At 37.7% G+C, this 22,188-nt stretch overlaps 1 protein-coding gene across 2 annotated transcripts; it reads right to left on the minus strand.

Moving 5' to 3' along the window:
• Nucleotides 1-842: 842 nt before the first annotated feature.
• LOC145782099 (uncharacterized) lies at nt 843-20,472 on the minus strand. Of its 2 annotated transcripts, none has more exons than XM_082593843.1 (9): nt 20,369-20,472; nt 7,936-8,010; nt 5,684-6,178; nt 5,046-5,435; nt 4,626-4,771; nt 3,953-4,120; nt 3,268-3,403; nt 2,877-3,045; nt 843-2,406 (listed from the first exon to the last, which is right to left on the minus strand). In XM_082593843.1, exons 1-9 carry the CDS (start codon nt 20,406-20,408, stop codon nt 2,133-2,135), a joined length of 1,893 nt encoding a protein of 630 aa, XP_082449969.1. In that variant the 5' UTR covers nt 20,409-20,472; the 3' UTR covers nt 843-2,132. The 2 variants fall into 2 exon arrangements, with proteins under 2 accessions (XP_082449969.1, XP_082449968.1); XM_082593842.1 differs by lacking the exon at nt 20,369-20,472 and adding an exon at nt 14,468-14,650.
• Nucleotides 20,473-22,188: the final 1,716 nt, after the last annotated feature.

Below are 22,188 nucleotides of genomic sequence, written 5' to 3' on the forward strand. Positions count from 1 at the left end.
AACATAGAGACTTAACTTTATTTCCGAAAAATGCCGAAGAAAACATGATCTTATTCTTTTGCTATGCCACCGGACAGCACAATTTTGCAGGAATATTCATACCCACATTTTTGTTGAAAATGCTCTTAGAATGCACCAAATTCAAAGCAATTTTTCAAAATTTTCTGGGGGAGGCCCCCCAGACTCCCCGCCGCTGGGTCGTCAAAAACCCCCCTTTACAAATTCCTGGCTACGCCACTGATTGCATCTATTCTATTCTGCAATCATATTGGCAGGAATTACCCATGTTTTGGCTGGAATTATCCCAATCATTCGAAATTATTGCTATCTATAGCACCTTGTGACTTTATAACATATGCCGTGCCTTTGTCCGAAAAACCGCAAATTAGACTAATTGCAACTACAAATGTTATGTGCATAGCCTTTTACTTCGCAACAGCTTTTGAGCCCCCCCAAGCTAAAATGTATAATTACGGGCCTGGTCTGTTATAACACTGTTCAGACAGTAGAAACTACCTACATTTTCAAGAGCAATTGGACGGTAGCCACTTAAACCATGTTCTGATTGGTTCATGTCTTACAAGCTCTATGTTGAAGTAGCTACCAGAGCAGTGCTAAAATACGTGGCTCAAGCGCACACCGCGGTAGTCGAACCAGCGCCGCTTGATCTTGAGTCGGGCGCCACTGAGCTAACGGAGCGGGCTTGAGCTACCGGGGCGGGATGACGTGTGTCCACTCCAGTTTATGGTGGAAGTTCAAAGCGACATCAGTATGCAATCCCATTGGAATCAAAAGTCGTGTTAACAATGCATTACACTGAAAATCAACAAAAAGCCTTGAGGAGATCTTAATCTGAAAGTTTATTACGTAATCAAGTTGAAACAAACCAAACAAGCTTGACCATTTAACTGCCTCCTCGTGGTCTCTGCTGCTGCAGCAAAAATTATCTATGACGTCACAATTGGAGACAATCTCATGAAAGGCAAGTGAAAACTACTTTATCCAAATGGAAAGTGGGAGTTTTTATTTGATAAAACAGATTTAGTGAGACGGAAAAGACGGTTTGTTTCATAACCAGACTTTGCAACGGACTTTTTACATGAAAAGGTAGCGGCAGCAGCATTTTGTTCCCGGGCAAAGGAACATTCGAGCTATTATTGCCGAATAACCATCACAAGCCAAGTGGCTACATGCACAAGTTAACATTCATTGGTGGGGCCCGGGTGTTTATTTATTAACAACTTATATGTAGATCTAAAACTAAGCCAGGGGTGGCGAAATATAAACGCGGTGGGCAGTTTCCTCTCATTTAAACTGGAACAAGAATAGAATTATAAAATAAAAACAAACAATAAAAATAACTTATTGTCATAAAACAATCAAAAATGGTGAAAGGAATGAAACTTATAACTTCCATAAATTCACAATAACACGATGCCTATGACGTCAAAATGACTAGATGTCATATCGAAAATTAACTAAATTTGGACAAAAATCTTTTGTGCACGTCTCAAAAATTTTTTGATAAAGTTTTTATTTGATAAATGACTTTTAATAAACGTTATTGTGACGTTTTTCTAACGTATTGTGTCGTGCTTCACTGCACACACTATTTGATTATCCACGTTCCACTTGATTGTCTTCAACATGCAAGGTTGCCAGTATTGCTTGTCAAGGACAACTGAAATCGAGGAAAGGTTGGCACAGAGATTGAACAAGGTAGCCTACCATCTCAGTGGCCCAGTGGTTTCTCCTTCGCTCTGGTGCTGATAGACTTGAGATCGATTCCAGGTCGGGTCATACCAAAGATTTTAAAAAGAAACGGTACCGATTGTGTTCTTTCTTGCATAACGCAGTGAGAATAAATCGAGTAATAATGTGATGACATCGTAAATCTAAAGCAAAATTAAAAATGAGCCCTGTGGCTAAAAGACCTTAGCAGTTGTAGAGCGACAATAAATGAAATCATGATATTAGAGTTATTATTATTATTGATTGAATGAAGATTGTTGCGCAGCAGTCACGTTTTGTAGAACGCAAATCTTCAGTTGCTATAGAAATGGGATGATGTAATACTGGGAAAATGTAGGTGGATCAAATTCAAAGAATTATCATTTTAAAAACTTTCAAAATCACCAACAAAATCTATGAACTGCGTTTGACCCATACTCGAAATAAAGATCTTCAGTGATGCATAACTCAGCAAAACTGGACTGTTCAGCCAATAAGGAGCCGCCGATCCATGCAGCATTGTCTTTGCAAGTTGTTGATTGGACGACAGTATTAGCCCCGCCCATGTGCTCTTGTATGCCATCTTGCAGTCGCTCTCGCAGTCCCTTCAACTGGCTACCCCCACCAGATAATAAAATAACATTATCACCATCCTCCATTATTCCTGGCTCCAACCTAATAATAATAATAAGGATCATTTTCTATTTTGCACAAAAACTTTGTCCTATTGCGTTTTCGTCAAATAAATGTTCATTTCTTTAAAATTGTTTTTTTTTTTAAAAGCCTTCATAATAGAATAATATAAAGGGTATTTTCCAAAATAGACATTTTTCCCTTGCACTATTCCAATTTATTATTATCTGAAGGCTAATTCGTATAAAAGGAAACTTGACTGCATATTGAAAAGAAACAAATGAGCCTAGTTCAGACAAATCAAGAAGAAAGCTTTTTATTGATTTCCATACTTAAAATGGAATTGTACAATTTTAGGGAAGGGGTGATGCTGCAGCGCCACCAAGCGATGATTGACAGAAAAACGAAAAACTTTAATTACTTTAATTTCTTACTCTGCTATTTAAAATTAAATAAAAATAAAATAGAAGTAGCTTATGTGCATAATACTGTGCACTACAGAGAGTAAATACCTGTCTATAGCTTGCTTAACAAGCATAGGGAGCCCAAGTGAGGAATTCCCGACTAGACCGGGATTGAAAAGCGGTTCCGGGCATAAGGAAAGCTCCTTCCCCAGCTGGATCACTTGCCCATCAGGGAGCTCATACTCAAAGGTGTCGTCAAGAGCGGAGGAGATTTTTTCTAGAAAAAGTGTAGTTGGTTAAATTATGTTATAAAGCCAACAATAACAATAACAGTTAAAGCGCTTTTTCGTAAAGTAGCCATGCCTGCATAGATCAACAACGAAATCAGATTCCACGCGCACAAATCATTCAATTTTCTATTTCTTTCTCATTTAACCAAAATCGTTTCTTTCATCATAAAGCAAATGATTGCGTAACATAGCGATCAGATTCTTCTCACCATTTTGGACTTTGGCATACGTTTCTTTAATCGTGTTCATTATTTCCAACTCGGCGACAGATGTGAAACTAGCGCCATGCTCCCGTTGGACTAATCGACTTAGGTAATCCGTAAGATGGTGCCCTCCAACACCCAACTGGTAAAAAGTGAATTTAGTTTAGTGGTAGTTACTAGTTACACGTTAAATATCATTTTGCACGCAATATTGAATCTTTTTTAAGTCTGAATAGCGCACTTATGGGCCCAATTTTAACCCTCCAAAGCATCATTTATTTTTACATTATAGCAAAATATAACATCCAGGTCACATCTAATATTTCTTTCTTAGAGCTTCTGAAGTACGTGAAATTGTTGGTATCACTCTTCAAAATACGTTTTTCAAAGGGAATATCGACGCAAACCAATAACCTTTAACCTTGAGATAAGTCTTCCAGTGCAGTAACATGTTTGACTGAATTCATTGCAAAGATCTACCACCACCACATGGTCTTCGTTGTCTTTGTCCGCTCAAAAAGAAGAAATCATCCTATTATGAATTGATCAAATTCGGGGTTGACGCGCGATATCGTCTGTTATTTCACTGTCAGCTTTCTTAGTCAATTTCACATTGATTGTTGGTCTGTTGATGTGTTAAACCGGTCCTTAGTTAGAAAAACAACTTTGTTTAAAGAAAACTCTCACTCACTGTTGTTGTTGAGTGAGGGAGATCATATTCCCTGTACATTGGAACGATTTCCGTTGCTCCAAAACCACAATTAACAACTAACCCTACTTTGTGGCCAGCAGAAAGTGCGCACATGGCCGCTTGAGAGCGCAAACACACTCCAGGAACACGCAATGTCTCGATCATCACCTGAAACAGCAATAAATAGTAAAGTATATGACAGAGTAGCGGTCTACTTCAACCTGGTGAACTCTGGTAACTTTCTCAGACTAATGACGTCCAATAAAAACTTACGTTGTGGCTTTACACCGAAGGGAATAATGTTAAAACATACAGGAAAAGTGCCATTAGAATGCACGATATACCAAATAAACTAAAGCTAACAATACTATAAGATTCCTATTAATGGTTGTTCCACATAGCTTAACCCTATATTAACCAGACAAATTTATGTTTGGATAAAAAATATTTCCTCGGAAAAATTTTTTGCTATAGATGCTATAAGTAATTTCCGCCCGTTAATTCTTTTGAGGGGTGCTTAGCCCCCCATTCCAATTTGTGCCGTGTTTGTTACACTGGGTAATAATGGAAAATCGATGCTGATACTGTGATATAAAGTCAAAATATTTAACGAAAAAATGCTGTAGCAGATTTGCTACAAACACAAGACGAAAATATAAATAATCTCTGTTACCTCTACCATCTTTTCTCTTTGTTTTTTCTCTACCAGGGCTGGTTCAGTTATGAGAACTGGCTGTTGCACCATTTCCGTATCCATGTCCGTTGTGGCTACGTGGTGCCAAACATCTTGTAAGCTCTTCCAGCTTGAAACTTTGTTACCTAATGTCAGAAACAATAAACTGGAGTTTTAAGCCGAATCAATGTTCAGGCGCAAACAAAGAAACGTCTTCCCATCAACATCGGTCCAGCAACATAGCTCTGGAACCGAAAAATGATTTAAAATTCCACATAAGTGTAAAAGTTGAATGTTCTGAGAGAATCAAATCTGCACAATTACAAGCTACCAGTTAGAAAATCGGTCCTTTTTACATTAATTCAACGTCTGAAAACGTTGAATCAATAAAAGAGGCAAAGTTTTTAACTGGCCACTAACCTTCCATTGGGTGAGTTAAAACAAGTGTGGAATGTCTTTCTAAAGCTTTCTCTCCGATGAACTTTGACCCCAAAGCGTCCTGCCAGGCCTCGTTTGCGTCTGCTCTCCAGTGGCCAATCACGTTTCGTAAGCGTGTGGACGGGGTAAACTCCCCAGCCCAACCGCCCCTTACCAAATACGCCCCATTGTCAATCACTAATGCTCTTTCGTCTAGTAGTTTGTTAACTGAAGATTGGGTCGCGATTGATTTCGCGTTTTGCGATTTTCCCTTTGTCTTTGACTCTGTGTCATCTTCACGACTATCCGATGATAAATGTTCGTCTTCAGAACTTTCATCGATGAATTCTTCGTCATCTTCGTCAAGATCTAGTTTCAGTTTATCTCGCCATTCTGCAAAAGCAAACAAATAGTTTATCATTTGTTGCCTCGGAATTCCCCTGAGACCGGGGCCTACATTTTTACGACTCACGTTATCAATTTCTCCCTGGATTCACTTACACCAAGAAATTGCCGAAGAAAGTAATCAAATGATCACTGCCTTTGTTACTAACGTAATCAAGATAAACTCAAATTCCATCTGCAATGTGCGATGCAACGTTTCTGAAACTATCTCAACAATAGCCTACCACAATACATGCCTGTGGTTTTGTCTTCTTGCTTATTTTCTATTTTTTCGCAGACGACTTTTGGAGGTGTTGGAACTGAAGCTTCAATTTGGTCGACTGCTTCGAGACTACTGTCATGGTTCAATGAATCTTGAGTATCTTGTGTCGATTGCAATCTCTCATTGACGTCACGCTCAGAGGTGTCATTTTCAGCCTGAACTTCAGATCCAACGCTCTTTTGATCATCGTCAGTCCTGTACTGAGTTAAATCGAGCGGGTCGCCTTTGCGAAGCGTTTTCGTTTTATGGTCGTACTCTTCAATCACAAGTTCGCTAAGGCTCTTTTCATCGGCGCTTGGAGCTCGAAAAACTTCAGACAAATTACTAATCAGACTCTCTTGGCGTTTTGCTGAGTTCCGCTTGATCAACTGCTCTTTTACGACCTTTTGTGGCTGTGTAATGATTGGATCATCTTCCACTTGGAAAGCTTTGTTCAAGTAAGCCTCCTTTTTTTCTTGGCTTCCGGTTCCTGGAATAGATTAAAATTGAACAAGGAAAAAGCAATTGGATTAGTTAGATGACAAGCTACACACCTACAGTTTTGACACTGATTGCTGTTGCTTGAAATGACTATTCAGTTCACGAGTTAGCATTTCTACATCTATTCAAAGTCTGCAGACGTTGAATCAATTTAAAAAAAATAGTTTGCTGCATGGGCAGATATGAGAGTTTCTAAGCAAAATTACCTTCAAATTAACAAAAGTGTTACTTTTCACAAAGACAATAACGTTTTTCTCTTTTCTCACGCGTAGTGAGAAAAGCGGTTGCAGCAATGGCAAAGTGTACAGGACAAAACTGGCCCAGAAAGCAGGCACTCAGTTGCTATCTATAATAACCAGTTTGGATACCAGGCGGTGGACGTGCACATTTTCTTGTTCGGTCACACGCAAGTCGCGCAGTTAACGACGAGTAACGTCACAACGGCTTGCTCGAAAATTATCAGCTAAGTTTGATCGGAACGCGAGGTATTTAGTTGCAACTTGCAAGTCTGCAAACGTTGAGTCGATGTAAAAATGACGGATTTTTCTGCCTGGGTTGCAAATTCAGCGCCGATTTATCTTGCTGTGGACACGTCCACCACTGGATTGATGCTAAGTTCGTAAAAAAGCGATTTTCTTTGTTGTTGAAATATCGTTGAAATGTCTCCAGTGTGCTACAGACTACGAGGAAATGCTACAACTTTAGGAAAGATCTTTGACAAGTGAAAAGATTTTCTAAATTTTGCTATGCGCAATATTTTTGAGATCGATGACGTGAAAGTCAAAATAAATCTAATAAACAAGTTGTTTTCTAACTTTGCCAAACGTGACCAAGTTGTTCGAGTGACGTTGCTGGAAAGAAAATTTTATGGAGGCAAAAGCAACTATTGAGGGGGGGGGGAAACGCCGTTCAACATGAATTATAATGGTGTTGAGACGTTGACGTAATAATATCACTATTCAAACATTTTGTGGGGGGGAAATAAAATTTTGGGGGCAATTGTTCCCCAAGCTCTCCGTGGCTACACCCCTTGGTTTTTCATCGTTTCGACAATTGTTATCGCTCTTTCATTCGCCGTCAAGTACATTATGACGTCATGCAAATAAATATGACGTTTCTTCCTTTGATTGGATGATAAATAGCAAAATGTCCTTTTCAAAGTTCAAGACAAGGATTAAACTTTATTGTCGGTTAATGACCATGCAAGATCAAGGCTCGGAATCTAGACCTGCCAACTTTAAAGCTGACGACTTTATTGTTTCGTCACAAACGCATCGCAATGAGGCCCTTGAGGCATTGGCAAGTAATTGTTACAAGATACTGTAATTTAGCAAAAATTGAAATACAACTAGAACAAAAGATTTATAGGCATGTAAAATGCACTTGCGATTTTCAATTAGAAATTGAATGCAAAGCTAACCCAATTCCTTGCTAAGCTAATCAAATTCGAAATTCCTTGCAGCCAATATATTGATGAGTTCCTTAAATTTTACACACATGCTGATTCAAGCAACAAAGCATTTGAAGATGTTTCTTTGCCTAAACGTGATTGGTTGTAATAAACAAGTTATTCTGCAATAAATGTTTTTAGCTCTACTTGCTCCGTTGAGGACTTTTTATTTGAAACTGCTGCATTTTATTTCAAGAATAGAGTAGAGTCTTATATATTTCTTGAGGTTATAAAACTCGTTTGGAAACCGACTGCACCCCACACCACCATTGTCTGAACTGAGCATTCAAACTCACCATCTTCGCGACCCACAATGTCATGTACCGCGATCGGCTGTTCATTCTGAAGTTTCGCTTGGGAAACACTGCTGTCTGTGAAAATAACGACAGAAAGTCAAAAGGTTGTTTGCAAGATGTCAGACATAGAAGTTAAATACAAACCGATTCCAGTAAATTTCACCTAGACTGATATCGTTCGTGTTCGCCAGGAATACAACACGAAACTGTTTGGACTTATCGCAAAAAAAACACTTTTCTATTGATAAATGCACAGCCAGATTTTCCACAAAAAACAGTGATATATTATTTTTCATAGCATGCCTATAACATGCTGACATGTTAGCCTATACGTTTATTTTATTTATCGAACGTTAATTTTTAACATTTTACAATTATCTATGATACATATACGTTTATTTATTGAATAAAAACGTTTTCCATCTCATGAAGGTTTAATTTTATTTCAATTGTTTGTAATTTCGGTTCGTTTTTCGGTGGTGACTCATATTGATTGTTCGTGAAATAATGTTTCTCAAACCGAAATACATTTCTCATGAAGATTTATCTTTACATTCTCATATACAAGAGGCACCGGTTAATATGGCCACAGGCAGCTCCGTTTATTATGGCCACTTCTGGCTAAAGATTTTATTGACAATGCTTTGCCAACGTATGCTTACAAAACGAGCAGCTTGTTTTAAATAAAGTTATGGCTAAGTTAACGTTCAAATAAAGAATTACAAAATTGTTATCACGTGGCTTGGCAGTCAAGCAAGCCTGGGGATGGAAGGTAGGCATTGCCCCTACTCCATAATCAACTTTACTTGTAAAGGTTTTGCCTACGTTGGTCTATTAAGCTTCAAAAACGTGCAATGCAGTTTTGTTTTTTAAATATTTAAAGTTACAGGGTTTGTAACAAACAAACGAATTGCTTGACTGTTAAAAGTTATCAATACACAACAAGCTATGAGCAATCTGACAGGGGAAATATAGACAGAGAAAATATAATAAGAACCTTATATTCTCCGCTACGCAAAACACGAATTATTTTGCATACAACATTGTACATGTAGAACTTCTGATACTCTCTTCTGATTGGTTGCGTTTAATTGATTTTGCGTTGCTCAATGCTCAGTGCAATCGAGGTGTTGGCTTCTGGCGTGATTCGTGAAGCTCTTGTTCACGTTTCTCAAGGTCTGCTTTTCCCTTCAGTCAGAACAAGTTGAGTTGTGAGAGTTGGAAAGACTTTAGGACCTTGCTTTTTGTTTAGCTATGATTTCTACTGCCTTTGTTTCGGGAACTTCATTGTATAAAGAAACTGTCACAACAGACATCCAAACTCCGTAAAATAATATTCAAATGCAACATTACTGTAATGTCTACAATGTTAAAGGAAATAAAACGACATTGTAAACTTTTTAAACTAATCTACCTGTTGGAGTGTATCACACAAAGCATGCCGCACTCCCCTTCTAACATTTGAATGCCCTAACACGCCAAGATTATAATCAGAAGATTTTACAAACGAATTGCAATAACCACGAATTCTATTACAATGTCACGTAGAACTGAAAATTTAAAATGTAACATAGATGCTAGCAAAGCAATTTAGAACTACAGCCCGTATCAGAGATGACCACGCAAATATTATTTGATTGAAAAGAAATTCACCAAGACATTGTGGTCAAATGAAACTCAGACAATGGAATTATTTTGTTTCCGACTAACCTGTTTCAAACATCTCCGCTAGAAACAAAAAATCAACTTTTTCAATATTGGGAATCATGTAAAAAAAAATTCCAAAAATGCAGACAACTGCATTGCCTAAAGCTACTGCACAGTGCACATTGTTGCCACAAGATTTGAGATTGTTTCGTAATAGCATTTACTCGTTCACACTAAGTGATACCATAAAATGATTGGAAAGTTTAATCATGGACTTCTAAATAGTAGCATCTGGACTGGAAACTCAGTGGCCAACAGTGGGCCAAGAGGGTTAGTTACTTGGCTGTTGGCCCACTGTTGGCCAACTGTTGTACCAACTGTTTGGCCTACTGTTGCCCACTGAGTTTCCAGTCCAGATGCTACTATTTAGAAGTTCATGGTTTGATCAATCGAAATGTAAAAGATACAAAGCAAAAAAGCAAAACTTTTACGTACAGTAATAATTGTCAATCAATTCATCATTAAAAAGAGCTTGCCAAAGAAAACGCTGTACGGCCAAAGCAGAATGTCTTGTTCAAAAGGAAATACTTTTGTGATCCAAGAAAAAACTAAGCAGAATGATTTCAGTGCAAAAGCGTTTTGTATAGTGAGACAAAGCGGCTGCGACAATGGATTCTGTGATGTATTGAAGTGAGCTTCTTCTTCGCTATAGAGGAACTTTTCGGCCTTATCAAAGTTTATAGAGGAAATGTTAATGAAAAAATAAAATAAAATGGGCTAAAGTTAAAATCAATAAGTGGAAATTGAGCAACACTAAACACAATTACAAACTGCTCAACACACACACACTCATGCATACACTGATGTTCTAAACTTGGAACAAGTTCGTTTCTTCATTCATGCGTCAATCTCGGAACATTATCCTAGCTAAAAAAATATTATTTTTTTTACATTGATTCAACGTTTGCAGGTGATGCATCAATGATCAGTAGCTGGGACTGGTCATGAACGATTGCTGGCTGGGGTTTGCCAATTACTTCAATTTTGCATCAGATATATGCTAAAATGTCTGGCTTTGCTCAAGATAAACTTGGGTGGTCAGCAATTAAAGAACACAAAGAAACTATTTACAGGAAACTTCGGTTGATTTGAACCAATATTCCAACATTGATTCAACGACTGCAGATGTTGTATCAATGTAACGTTGTATCAATGTAAAAATGATGAACTTTGTAGTCTGGAGAAGAATAAATAACTAACAAATGAATCCATTTTTATAACAATTCAACGTCTGCGGACATTAGTTCAATGTGAAAATGGACTAACTTGCAATCAGCGTTAAAACATATCACACGCATGGCAAAGCAACGCGAGTATGCTGTCCAGTGTCCATCACTTACATCTCGTCCGGTCAGATACACTTGAACTGAGGAAGTTCGAAATGTTGCCAGTTTTACATCGTTTCAACGTTACTAGACGTAAGGACGCGACGTTTTGTTGGCAAGGTGAGAGGTCAAAGAAGTTTGAAGCAGTTGAAAGTGACCAAACGAGACACTGCAACACGTTTTGCAAAAAAATTACTTTTATGTCAAGACCAAGCGGCGGTTCGATCCATCTTTATGACGTCACAGGAAACAAAGTCTTTTCACTTGCTGGCAATGCCAAGACCGGTCTAGAACTGATTGGACGTCACTGAGCTCTGGACAGATCAACATTTTAGAAAGATCTCCGCTTCTGCTTCTCGCATGCTTTTAGTGGACACTCAAGGTTTTTAACTCCACCTAGACAGCAAAATCTGTCATTTTTACATTGATACAACGTCCGCAGATGTTGAATCAATGTAAAATGACGGATTTAACAGTCTGAAGAGTATGGTGTTGCTGATTTCACTCTTGATTACTTATAGATTTGAGTAGTTTCATTAATCTTTGTCAGCACAGACTTTCAGCCACACTACGCTGCAAGTTGCTTGGAGAGGCAAGAACGATCGCAAACCATGGTTTATAACAAAGGAGACTCTGGTTCATGGCAATGATACAAAGAAAGACAAAGGAAAACAAAGGATGTATAGTTTTGCATAAAGACAGAAGTGTTTCGTCATAAACGAAAGTAGTTGCAAAGAACAAACAATCGAACATGCTTCGACGTTGAAAGAACAGCGAAGAGTGAAAAAGATACCGGCTACAGATTCTCCACTGTCCGCACAGCGATATCGAGAATCTGTTTCCCGTCACATTCTATTTACATTGCCACGTCGCGAAAATAATCAACTTTTCAAGTCGGTGATGTGCCCCTGTCAAGGTTAACCCGCTCAATAAAATCTTGTTCCAAGTAAAATTCTGTGTTTGCTTTACATCAAATATTTCGTCCACATCAGTTGAAGGCCACTTTAACGCTCACCATTGGATGCAGTGGAAAAATAGCAAAAGTCCCGTCCAACTTTTGGCCGTTGATGCTTTGAGCTACAAGGAATCTGCAATCATTAAATCTATTTGGTCGTTCTCCTCAAGACAGCTTTGTCCTTCACTTAATAGCCAGTAAATATTGCTTTGGTGATTCATTAGTCTTCGGTCGGTATGGTACCGTATTTACAGAAACGTATCTCTATTGCCTTGAACAAGAAAGAACACAATCGGTCTTTAGCATGACTAGTGGAAGAACAGAACCTCGGTTAATGGGACGCATGAAAAAAGCGCATACTTCCATTGTGACCGTAGATGTAGCCCTTTATAATTATGACGTGATGGTTGATATTAGAATTATGTTGCTATGACAGCAATGACGTCTGATATCGTTATTAGCATATATCAATTTATCTGACTCTGAACTTTAAAAGAACCAAAATGACATTGAGTTGAACTTTATAAGGTGAGCAGCGCTCATTGTCCACTCACCATGAAGTGTTTTGTTGATATAGCGTAGTACAATGTCCTAGCTATGCTAATATTGCAAATTGGGTTCGTTTTAATGAGCTTGAATGCCAATGGTATTAGTTTATTCTTATACGCTACAGTATGTTCACAACATTGAAAGGCTTCATGGTGAGCAAAAGAAACAAACGTCTTCTGACAGGGTATCACCCCATAATTCTGAGTACAACCATTCAGCTTCTTTTCTTGGATTAAACAATAATCTTTTCTTACTCAAGTCAGTTTAGTTTCTATTCTATTACTGCATTGCTGTATGCCGCATGTTCATATTGTACCGTCTGTTCTGTTTTATATTTCAGTTATTTGATTTACAAGTGTTTCCATTCAAGAAAATGACAAGCTGCCCTATAATTACGTCACAGAAAATAGCGCCGGCGCGGGATGTGGTAAAGGTTAAGAATGCCTCGAGACAGCGGGATAAGTGGAAGTCTGTGACAAACAGATCATTTAAATATTTTAACCTTATTATCGACACTGAACATGCTGAAGAAATGTGAAATAACAAAATCAATTCTTTATTGGTCAAGAAAGTAACGTAGTCTACGTATGACCACTGCTTGATCCAAAGAACTTACCACTTAAAGGGGTACTAAAGGAAAAACCTGACTTGGCGATTTTCCACGTTCTTTGTGTTTAACATGCTACCATAAAACGATTTTCAATAAAATTTTGCCCCATTGCGGTCTGATCAGCATTACGCGCGTACTTTTGCAGAGCTTTCAAAACCAGAATGGGCCTGAGCAGCGAAGCGTGCGACTGTACAGTCTACGTAATAAAAGACGAGCAATCAGCTAATCACGCAACAGTTGTTACTGCCGGCGAATTAACTGTAGGCTATGTATGTATGTACATCAAAACATCAGATTTCAACGTCAAAACATCAGACAGTTTGCTCAAAACCTCAGATCTGATGTTAAAACATCAGATGTTGTAACGTGGCTTTTGTTATTGCTGTCTTTTGTGACGTATTCTCGAGCTGTGTTTGCACTTTTTGGTCATTTTGAAAAAAAATGAAAATAAATGAAACATTGGACTTTGGGCCTTGCCAGCGCCATTGAAAACAAATTTTTTTCGTAATTTTTTTTGAAATGTATTCTTGAATGTTCAGTTTACGCATTTTAATGCTTAATTCCCGTTTGAAAATTTCATTTAGTATGCCTTTAAGGTAAGCTATAAATTTTCCTAAGAAAAGTGTTTTTGGAAGTATTTTAAAATTTTATTTGCGGTATTTTAAAAGAAATAAATCTACATTGTTCATTGAGAAATTTAATGCAAACGCAATACGGGTGCCTATCAAAAATATTTAGTTGTTTGTTTTGTTATTAGTACGTTTGGTTATTTTGATCAAAATGAAACAAAACCTATTCAAGCAGTTTTCTTTGAAACAAAACTTCATCGATTAGCTCCTTTCAGTTCTTTCTTCATTCAAACGAATATAAACAACTCTAAAAATTACCAAGCCAGAGAGCAAAATCCGTTATTTTTACATTCAATATCAATGTAAAAGTGACCGATTTTGCTCTCTGGGAACAACTTTACAGAAAACTAAAGCCACGAATTTCCTTTCTACTTTATTTTTATGAAGTACAAAAGTAAATTACAAAACTTACAACGTAAAATTCTACAAACAAAAAGTGGTACTTCGCGTATTCAAACATTTTAGGCACCGTCTTCACAGCCGCTTGTGTGCTGCACTTGTGCCGTGTGCCGTAGCACCTCTTTGCTGTGCTGCCGGGCCATGATGATTGATTGCAACGTATGGATCACTCTAAACAGTTGAAAGTGAGTGTGTGTTGACACACAAAAGTCTTCACATCACAAAATGGGGGTAAGCTCTCCTCGTGGTGGCAGCATTAGGAGAAAGCCGGATCTCAGATTATGAGAGCTCAGTCTTACAAGAAACCATTTTTGTTTTGTAAAAATGAATATGATGTGAATCAACAAAAACATCTCACCTTTTCCTTCTCCAAAACATGTGCAACATTTGGTTGCTAGAAATCTTTTCATTTTTTCAATCCACCTTCCTCTGAACAAGAAAGTTCATAAACTCTTGCTAAAATTACCCAGCACTTTCATATATCTGCCTATGACTGGTAGCTTTATATTCCAATACTGTCTATTTCAATGACGTTGTGATCTCTCAAGACGCCATTTTCGAATGCTCAACAAGAGTTTCCAGTAGTAAATATTAAACAAGGCGACTTATTGAGAGATCTACGATTTCCAATTTTGATTTTATTGAGGAATGTTTTAGCCACAATATTTCGTTCGTGGTTAAACACTACCTGGTTTTGGTTACAATAAAACGCTGCAAATAAAGTGTAATTTTACGTCTAAAGTCTGAACAAAATTACAAATGACAAAATTTGTAATGAAGCCACTCATGTGGAGAATACGACAAACTTTTCGTTATCAAATTGTCTTGGTCTAACATTTATGGTAAAACCTTCCATGCGTCAGCAGTGCCCAGCAAAGAAAACTTCTCTTTTCATTGTTGCAACATCTGTTGATGTTGAATCAACATAAAAAGTACCAACCTCGCTACCCCGACAAGCACTGGAGGAGTTGAAACTTTTCATAAACTTAATATCCTTGTTGTGGTGTCGGTCTACCTGCCATTCAGTATGACGTCAGATGAACATCACGTCAATGAAACAATGGATGTACCGAGTACCGATGATATAAACTTCCTAATCACTCTAGTGGTGAGGTGCAGCGTCTGAAGCATCCCTTTAATTATCAGCTAACTTCCAGTTTTTGGTAAACCGCTAACTGCTAATCCATCTAAAGGCGTTGTAGTTCTCGTTTTGCGGAAAGGTAGGATACAGTTTCTTTCTTTGAAAGCTTTTATTTAAAACCTCCAAAGTAAGGAAAGGGTGTAAACTTCTGACATTGTCATTCGAACAAGTCTTCAACCAACTAGCTCAGCCAACGGACAGCAGAGAGAATTACAACTACCATGACCTCCATTACCAAATCTACAACTTTCCTGCAAACACATTTCATTTTGATTTCATAAGAATTTGATTAAATCTAAATCCAGATTTGATTTCAGCTTTCGAAGTTACGGCATTTAGTTGAAGTCTGATTGAATTCGGAAAAAGCTGAAAATCCGCTGTAGAACTATGGTGTGTAAAAATATATCAACCACTTTCACGCTTCATCTAACACTGCACTGTTAAATATTTGCTATGTTTTGGTAACATTGATCTAAGTAGGCTTGCACTGTGCTTGTCCAGCCAATTCTTCGACACTCGCAGTGTTATAATAACATGCTCTTACTTATCTTTGTCAGAAACATTGACAGCCTGAAGCAATCCAATCTCGACGCCCATCGCCAACTCAGTTTTGAAACATAATGAGCTTCGCTAACTGAGCAATAGCACGGCCAACTTCTGAATGGCCAGACTTGTAGCATGCTGTCAATGCAATGAATGCGTGGGGCGTTATTATGCCTTCCTGACTACATGAAAGCAAAATGCGTGCGCAATTCACGAAGCTCTTTATGACAAACACAAAACTGATGTCATATTTTCTATTTTTATGTTACATATAAACAACATCAATGTTCGTCACGATTAAGCAAAACTTTTCAATTATTTTGCCTGAGTTGAAGCCAGGGCATGTATGGTTTGCAAGTTTTTCTGCATATCTGTGCCTAATAATGTTCAATGGTATATTTACAAACCAGGCTAATTGTAAGAAACGATAGGTGAATAATCTTCTTAACTTCTGTTATAAAACTTATCAAAACTTTGAAGACTAGAAAGCCTAAATAAATAATTGGTAATATATCGAAGAACTTGGCTCAATATATTTTCAGTACTTATAGTAGTGTGTGAGATTCTTGTGCGTTTCGATTCTTGATTTACTTACGAAACGGAAATCCTTTTGTTTTGAAACGATACAAAATGAAGATCTTTCCTTGAGAAACTAAAACAAGGAATTTTGTGACGAAATGGAAAAAAATTTTTGAGCAAATCTATAGTTGATTTCAATCTCAATAATTTGAGCAAAGTTTAGCGTCACGGTCAACTTGGTGGCAAGTGAACCCAATCGCCTTTTCGCGTCTACGTTTCCTCATAAACGGTACAATGAACGCGGAATCGCTGATTACGTCTTTGCTGCAAAAGACGCGATTTAATAAAAACCAGTAATAACCAGCTACCACCACCAACAAGCATGCTGTCCCCTGATCACGCATCAGTCACGAATGGATCATTTTTCAGGTTTTCTGTTTTTGAGTTCACAAACCATAACGAGCGAGATAAAATGACGTGCAATCCGTCTTGAATTTACAATGCCGTCATTCAGCTGTAATTTTTTTGCAAAAAAAATGTAAAAAAGCTGTAGTTTAACGTTAAAACTCTTTAGTCAAGAAACTCTAACAGGAGGTACAAGATCTCAATTGACATAGCAAAAAAGATGAGTTTGATATTACAAGTATTCAGTAACGCAACCAGTAACTAGTACCACTCCAGTCTCCAAGTATAGCACTGAACGCTTTCGTATAACTCAATAACATAGAGAGCTCTTCTCATTGCGCACCTTTTAGGGCTAAACGTCTAACTTCACGGTCTGATCACGGGGACGCCTATAGAGGGACACAATAATTGGAAGGCTATGGCAAACGAAACTTCAGGAAAATATAAAATATTTTACCCAAGCGAAAAATATATTGCTATCAAATTGCCAAAACCAAACTTGTCAAATCATGAGCTTATACAATTTTTACATTTTGGCAGATTTTTCTGAGAAAGGAATTTCGGCTCTGAATATTTGCTTGGTGAGCCCTTTCAATTGTTTGTTGTGTATCTGTGACTGCCAAGTTCCAAAACTTTAAAACCTCTAATATGAAATATATCACGTCCTATTAACGTTAGCTTAACGTACAGTGATGTTTTATCGAAGTAAATTCTTTTGTATATTTCTGTTAATGAAGTAAATCCGGTCAACCGATTAGTCACGTGATCTCATCAGCAACGAGTTTAATCTACGCGTTTTAACTGCTAATATTTTCCTTTTTAACTGGTAACCCAGACAGCAGAATCCGTTGTTTTTGCATTGAATCAACGTCTGCAGACGTTGACGTTGCAAGGATTTTGTTGTCTGAGAATGTACGGTAACACTTTGTTTCAGCAGTCAAGTATTGCATTTTGTCTCGCTCATAAAGTGGACCATAACATATTTCAATTCAATTATCAGCAGAATGTAACCGGTTGCTAGAATAATTTAAAATTACTGATAAACTTTTCAAATTAAAAAGAAAATTGTCAGAAAAAACTAAAAAAGAATGAAACCCTGTGTACTGTAAGTATTTTCTTCTAAGTATGAAATATCTTACGTTCTTTTTTCGTCCCAAAATAAACTATACCGTGGGCTACATCTAAAGTTCAAACTCCTTCAGTAGTGAGTCATTGCACCAATGAATTGTGATGTAATTGAGTTGACGATTGTCGTAGGCGAGGCAGATTTTGTTCCAATAATTTCGGCGTAGGTAGAACTTGTTAATGGATTTCTTCATTTTAATTGGAAATGTCAGAGTTTTTAGAATGTCTTGGTCATTTTGAGGGTCATTTGTACTTAACACACCAGCAGCATGTAACCAACCATAAAGTGTTTTCAATGCAACTAAAAGTTCAAGCAATTACTCCCAACACTACAACACCTGGAAACGTATGTTTGGCAGAATCAAAATGAAGTAAAATTCAACACAAACGTTTTATTTTAAAGGAATAGGAATCAAAACAGCAACTGGTTTTTATGCCCATTCAGAATATTTCAAATGTTTTTTTTAAATATTTTTTATTGCAATTATCTGCCTCGCAAAGTGTTTTGAGTGGTTCGCTAATCTGCGATAGACATAGCCGAATATAAGATTACACCTCAAAGCATAATAATTGGAAAACCTTTTTGTTTTGAAACCGCACAAAAGCAACGTTTTCTAAAAATTTGCCTTCAACGCAACGAACTTTGCTTCTAAACGAAACAAAAATTTTTGTTCGTTATTTGAAGCAACCCCAATAGACCTACTTACTTATTTCATAAGTTTAAAATACATGATCATTGATCACTCTATTACCAATAAAGTAAAGTTTTTTCTAACAATTCCATAAGTTGACTTTGTGAAACTTTCTCGGCCAAAAACTCAATTTTTTACTTTATCGCAAAAAAAACAGTTTTAAGTGACGTCATAGACGCACATTGAATATTTTGGTACAAATAGTTACATCCAGAGATGAAGTGAATTTTCTTTGACTTTTTCAAATTCTTTCTGCGTCGAAGATAATTGAGACTGCTTTTATTTGAGTTTATGATACACTAAACTTCTGCGTAGAAAGATCACCTTTCTTAAATTCTGATTTTACGGCTTGAATAACTTAAATTGCACAAATTTAGGAGTTAGGTAGTTCCTAAAGTAAATTTCTGCACTTTCACAAGCCTCACAAGCAAGAAGAAGTAGTTTTTTAGATATTATGGAAAAACCCAACTTTTTTAAATATATAAGAACATGCAGTTTAGCGAAAACTTGTTAAGCTATCCGTTGTCGTTTGAACACATATTGCAAAGCAATATTTGTACCAGCAGCTAGTGCAATTAATCGGTTGATGATTTGCAATGAAAAAAAACAAACTTTGTTTGTGCTTTAAAGTTGAAAAATGGTGCGGGAACCCTATAAAATTCGCTTATGGATCCCAGTTTGAGAGCTGCTGATGAAGATGATTGTTGATGATGCTCAATTGGTTCATTGATGAATGATGCTCAATCGGTTCATTGATGAATAATGCTCAATTCAAATCAACGTTACAAGTTAAAAACTCACAGCAATGCTTGCCACAGCAAATACACTCAACAGCGACACCTGGCGGGTCAATTTTGGTGGGAAAGCAATGTTTGTTGCTGTGACGTCACAGATGAATCAGATAAACACAGAAAGACAAGTTTAAGCAACCGTGTTAAAAGCGGTCGGGTTTCATGAGAACATTTATCACGTGACTTGAGTTAGCAAAACAAGAAATCAAGTTCTCTTGCGTCGGTACAACGAAACCTAACGTTGAGTATCGATGAATAATCTCAGCATATCCTATTGTAACCGTCGCAGAGTGGAACCTGGATAATCTCGCATTGTCTGTATACACAACTCCATCAATAATGTGTTTTCCAATGTCCATTACTAATGCGTAATAAAGCCGATTATACGTCACAGACAGACGTAGAAAGCATGCTAACGATGGAAGAGGTTTTTATAAATTATTGTAACATCATCATCAGTCGATGTGGCAAATTGGCGACTTTTGCATAAACGAAGAGTTGTCAAAGGATTCCGTGTCGGGAAAGAGAGTGTGTGTCTTCCACTGAGAAGCATAGATCTTCTATTCTTCGCAAACTATCCACCTTCATCACGATCAAGAGAGCAGACGCAAAACCGCTCCAGTGTCTTGAGAGTAACGCTATATTGTTGCAATATTGGCAGACCAGCTCGAGGCAGACCAGCTGGGTTCGAAATCAGGTCGAGTCATCTCAAAGACTTTTAAATTGCACCGTTGGTGTTTCTTCTTAAGTAAACCAATCAGAGGTTGGTTTTGAATCTTTATCGTCGGACTGACAAAGCCCTCTGATAGGTTATTCCTGGTAGTTTCGTATACTTGTAGAGGCTTTAAACCATTGACGCAGGGCCGTGGTATTTGTGAGGTCACATTGCAAGCATGACACCAAGCGACAACTTAGCCTACAGTGTTGTCGTAAACTTCCGGGTGTCCAACATACAAACTATTATATTGTTGTCATTATAGTCTTTAGCGTAGAAATGTACCTCTTTAGTCAAAATTGTTAAAATCAGTACCGAATGGACTTACTTGAGCTGGAAAGGTCTTCTTGCTTTGGTTTCTTTCTCATCCATTTCCAAATTACGGCAGATGCAATAACAACTGCGCCACCTATCAGCAGTTCAGGCCAATTCATTTTAAGAGTTTTTTATGAGTTGTTAGTAAGACAATAATTTAGCAAACTTATTAACACCAAGCGCATGAGAAATAAATCATTAAAAGTTTTGTTTACACTGATAGACGTATCTCCTGAACAAACACCTAAATCTGCCGAAAACTTGGTTGCACATTGTACAATAAGATGAGCCACTGACATGCTGAGCACCCCTTCAAGCAGGGCCTGATTAAGGCTCACGGGGGCACGAAGCACAGCTAAGTTTAGGGGCCCCTATTAGTAATCGCTTTCGATGCAAAGCAGCAGTGCTCAACTGTTACTGCAAAATCGTTACACAATTTGAAATCGTTACTCAAAAATAACAACTGTGCACACACTGGTACAACAACTTTCACTACCTTCGGTACTAATGTAAAAAGAAATTGGGGCCCCCCAAAACAAGGGGGCCTGAGGCCTGTGCTTCATGTGCCTCATGGTTAATCGGGCCCTGCCTTCAAGTACGGTACTGTCAGTAACGGCTGGATGAAAGTCTGCATACCTTCAATACTTTAACTATCACAAGTATGGTTTGTTAACAGCGTGACCTTACGGGGAAAAGCTGTGTACGATGTTCTAATAGGTCATTGGTTCAATACCCGTTAAAGAAAGGTGAGTGTGTCTTGACAAAGCACTTAGACTAAGGCCTACAAGTCTATACTTAAAAAGTAAGTTTCTTTATTACTTCATTTACTTGAGCCAAATCTTCTTCATCAAGGATGCATGAAAACTGCTATCACAGTCAACAAAAGTTTTCAATTTTAAATGTAGACAAACGTAAAAAGAGGTAAAAACAACAAGTGTGGGACTGAGATAGCCTGCTTGCTGCCTGCTCAAACCTTGCATGCTAGTCGCTATGTTTCTTCCACTTACCAGTGGCAGATTGCATACTAGTTGCTACTACACTTTTTTCGATTGCATGTTCAATCCATAGGGCAGCCTATTCACTCTTACTTGTTTGGCAGCACTAGTCGGTTGATGTCAAACAGTAAGAACAAGAGAAATAATCAGCAGTTGAAGTTCTGTGCTGGGCCCGACAGGTGGAAGACATACCTTTCATGTCAGAATACAGTGACTTAAAGACTTTGAACACACTAATTAGCCATAAATTACTTTCACAGCAAACCGGTCATTTATCTGGACGAACCACTTTGGAAACCCTGAGGCAATCAGCTGGCTTCAATTGCACTAATACTTGAGTGGTATTCATAAACACCTGACCACAACTAAGTTCATGAAATATTGATGTACGCATGCGCAGTAGCTAACAGGACTTGGAAGTCATCCTCCACTTCCTCAAACATCTGAACGCAAAGCTGGATAACCTTTTGACCAAATTTTTGTATGACAAATCTTACATTCGAATACACACTTCAGCGTGTACCTCATACACACAAACTGCAGTCACTGCACTGTAGCCAATACTGTGTATTATGCGTTTTTTCCTTTTGTTTGTTCAATTCCTGAAATTTACTTAATTACGATTTGAATATTAGACTAGCCTCCGGTAATTTTGTGAAGAAATATTTGATTTAAAATGTGTATACTGTGCTTCTGTGTCTACGAGTCACATTCAATCTTAGTCAATTATTAATTTCAATATTCTGCAACATCTGTAGTATAACATCGCATTTCAACGTCATGTACAAGTAGCTTTCTCTGTCAAGCTTACCGCTATTTAACGTTTAAAATGGTCAAA

Source organism: Aplidium turbinatum, chromosome 13 (genome assembly GCF_918807975.1).
Source record: "Aplidium turbinatum chromosome 13, kaAplTurb1.1, whole genome shotgun sequence".
Taxonomy (NCBI): Eukaryota; Metazoa; Chordata; class Ascidiacea; order Aplousobranchia; family Polyclinidae; genus Aplidium; species Aplidium turbinatum.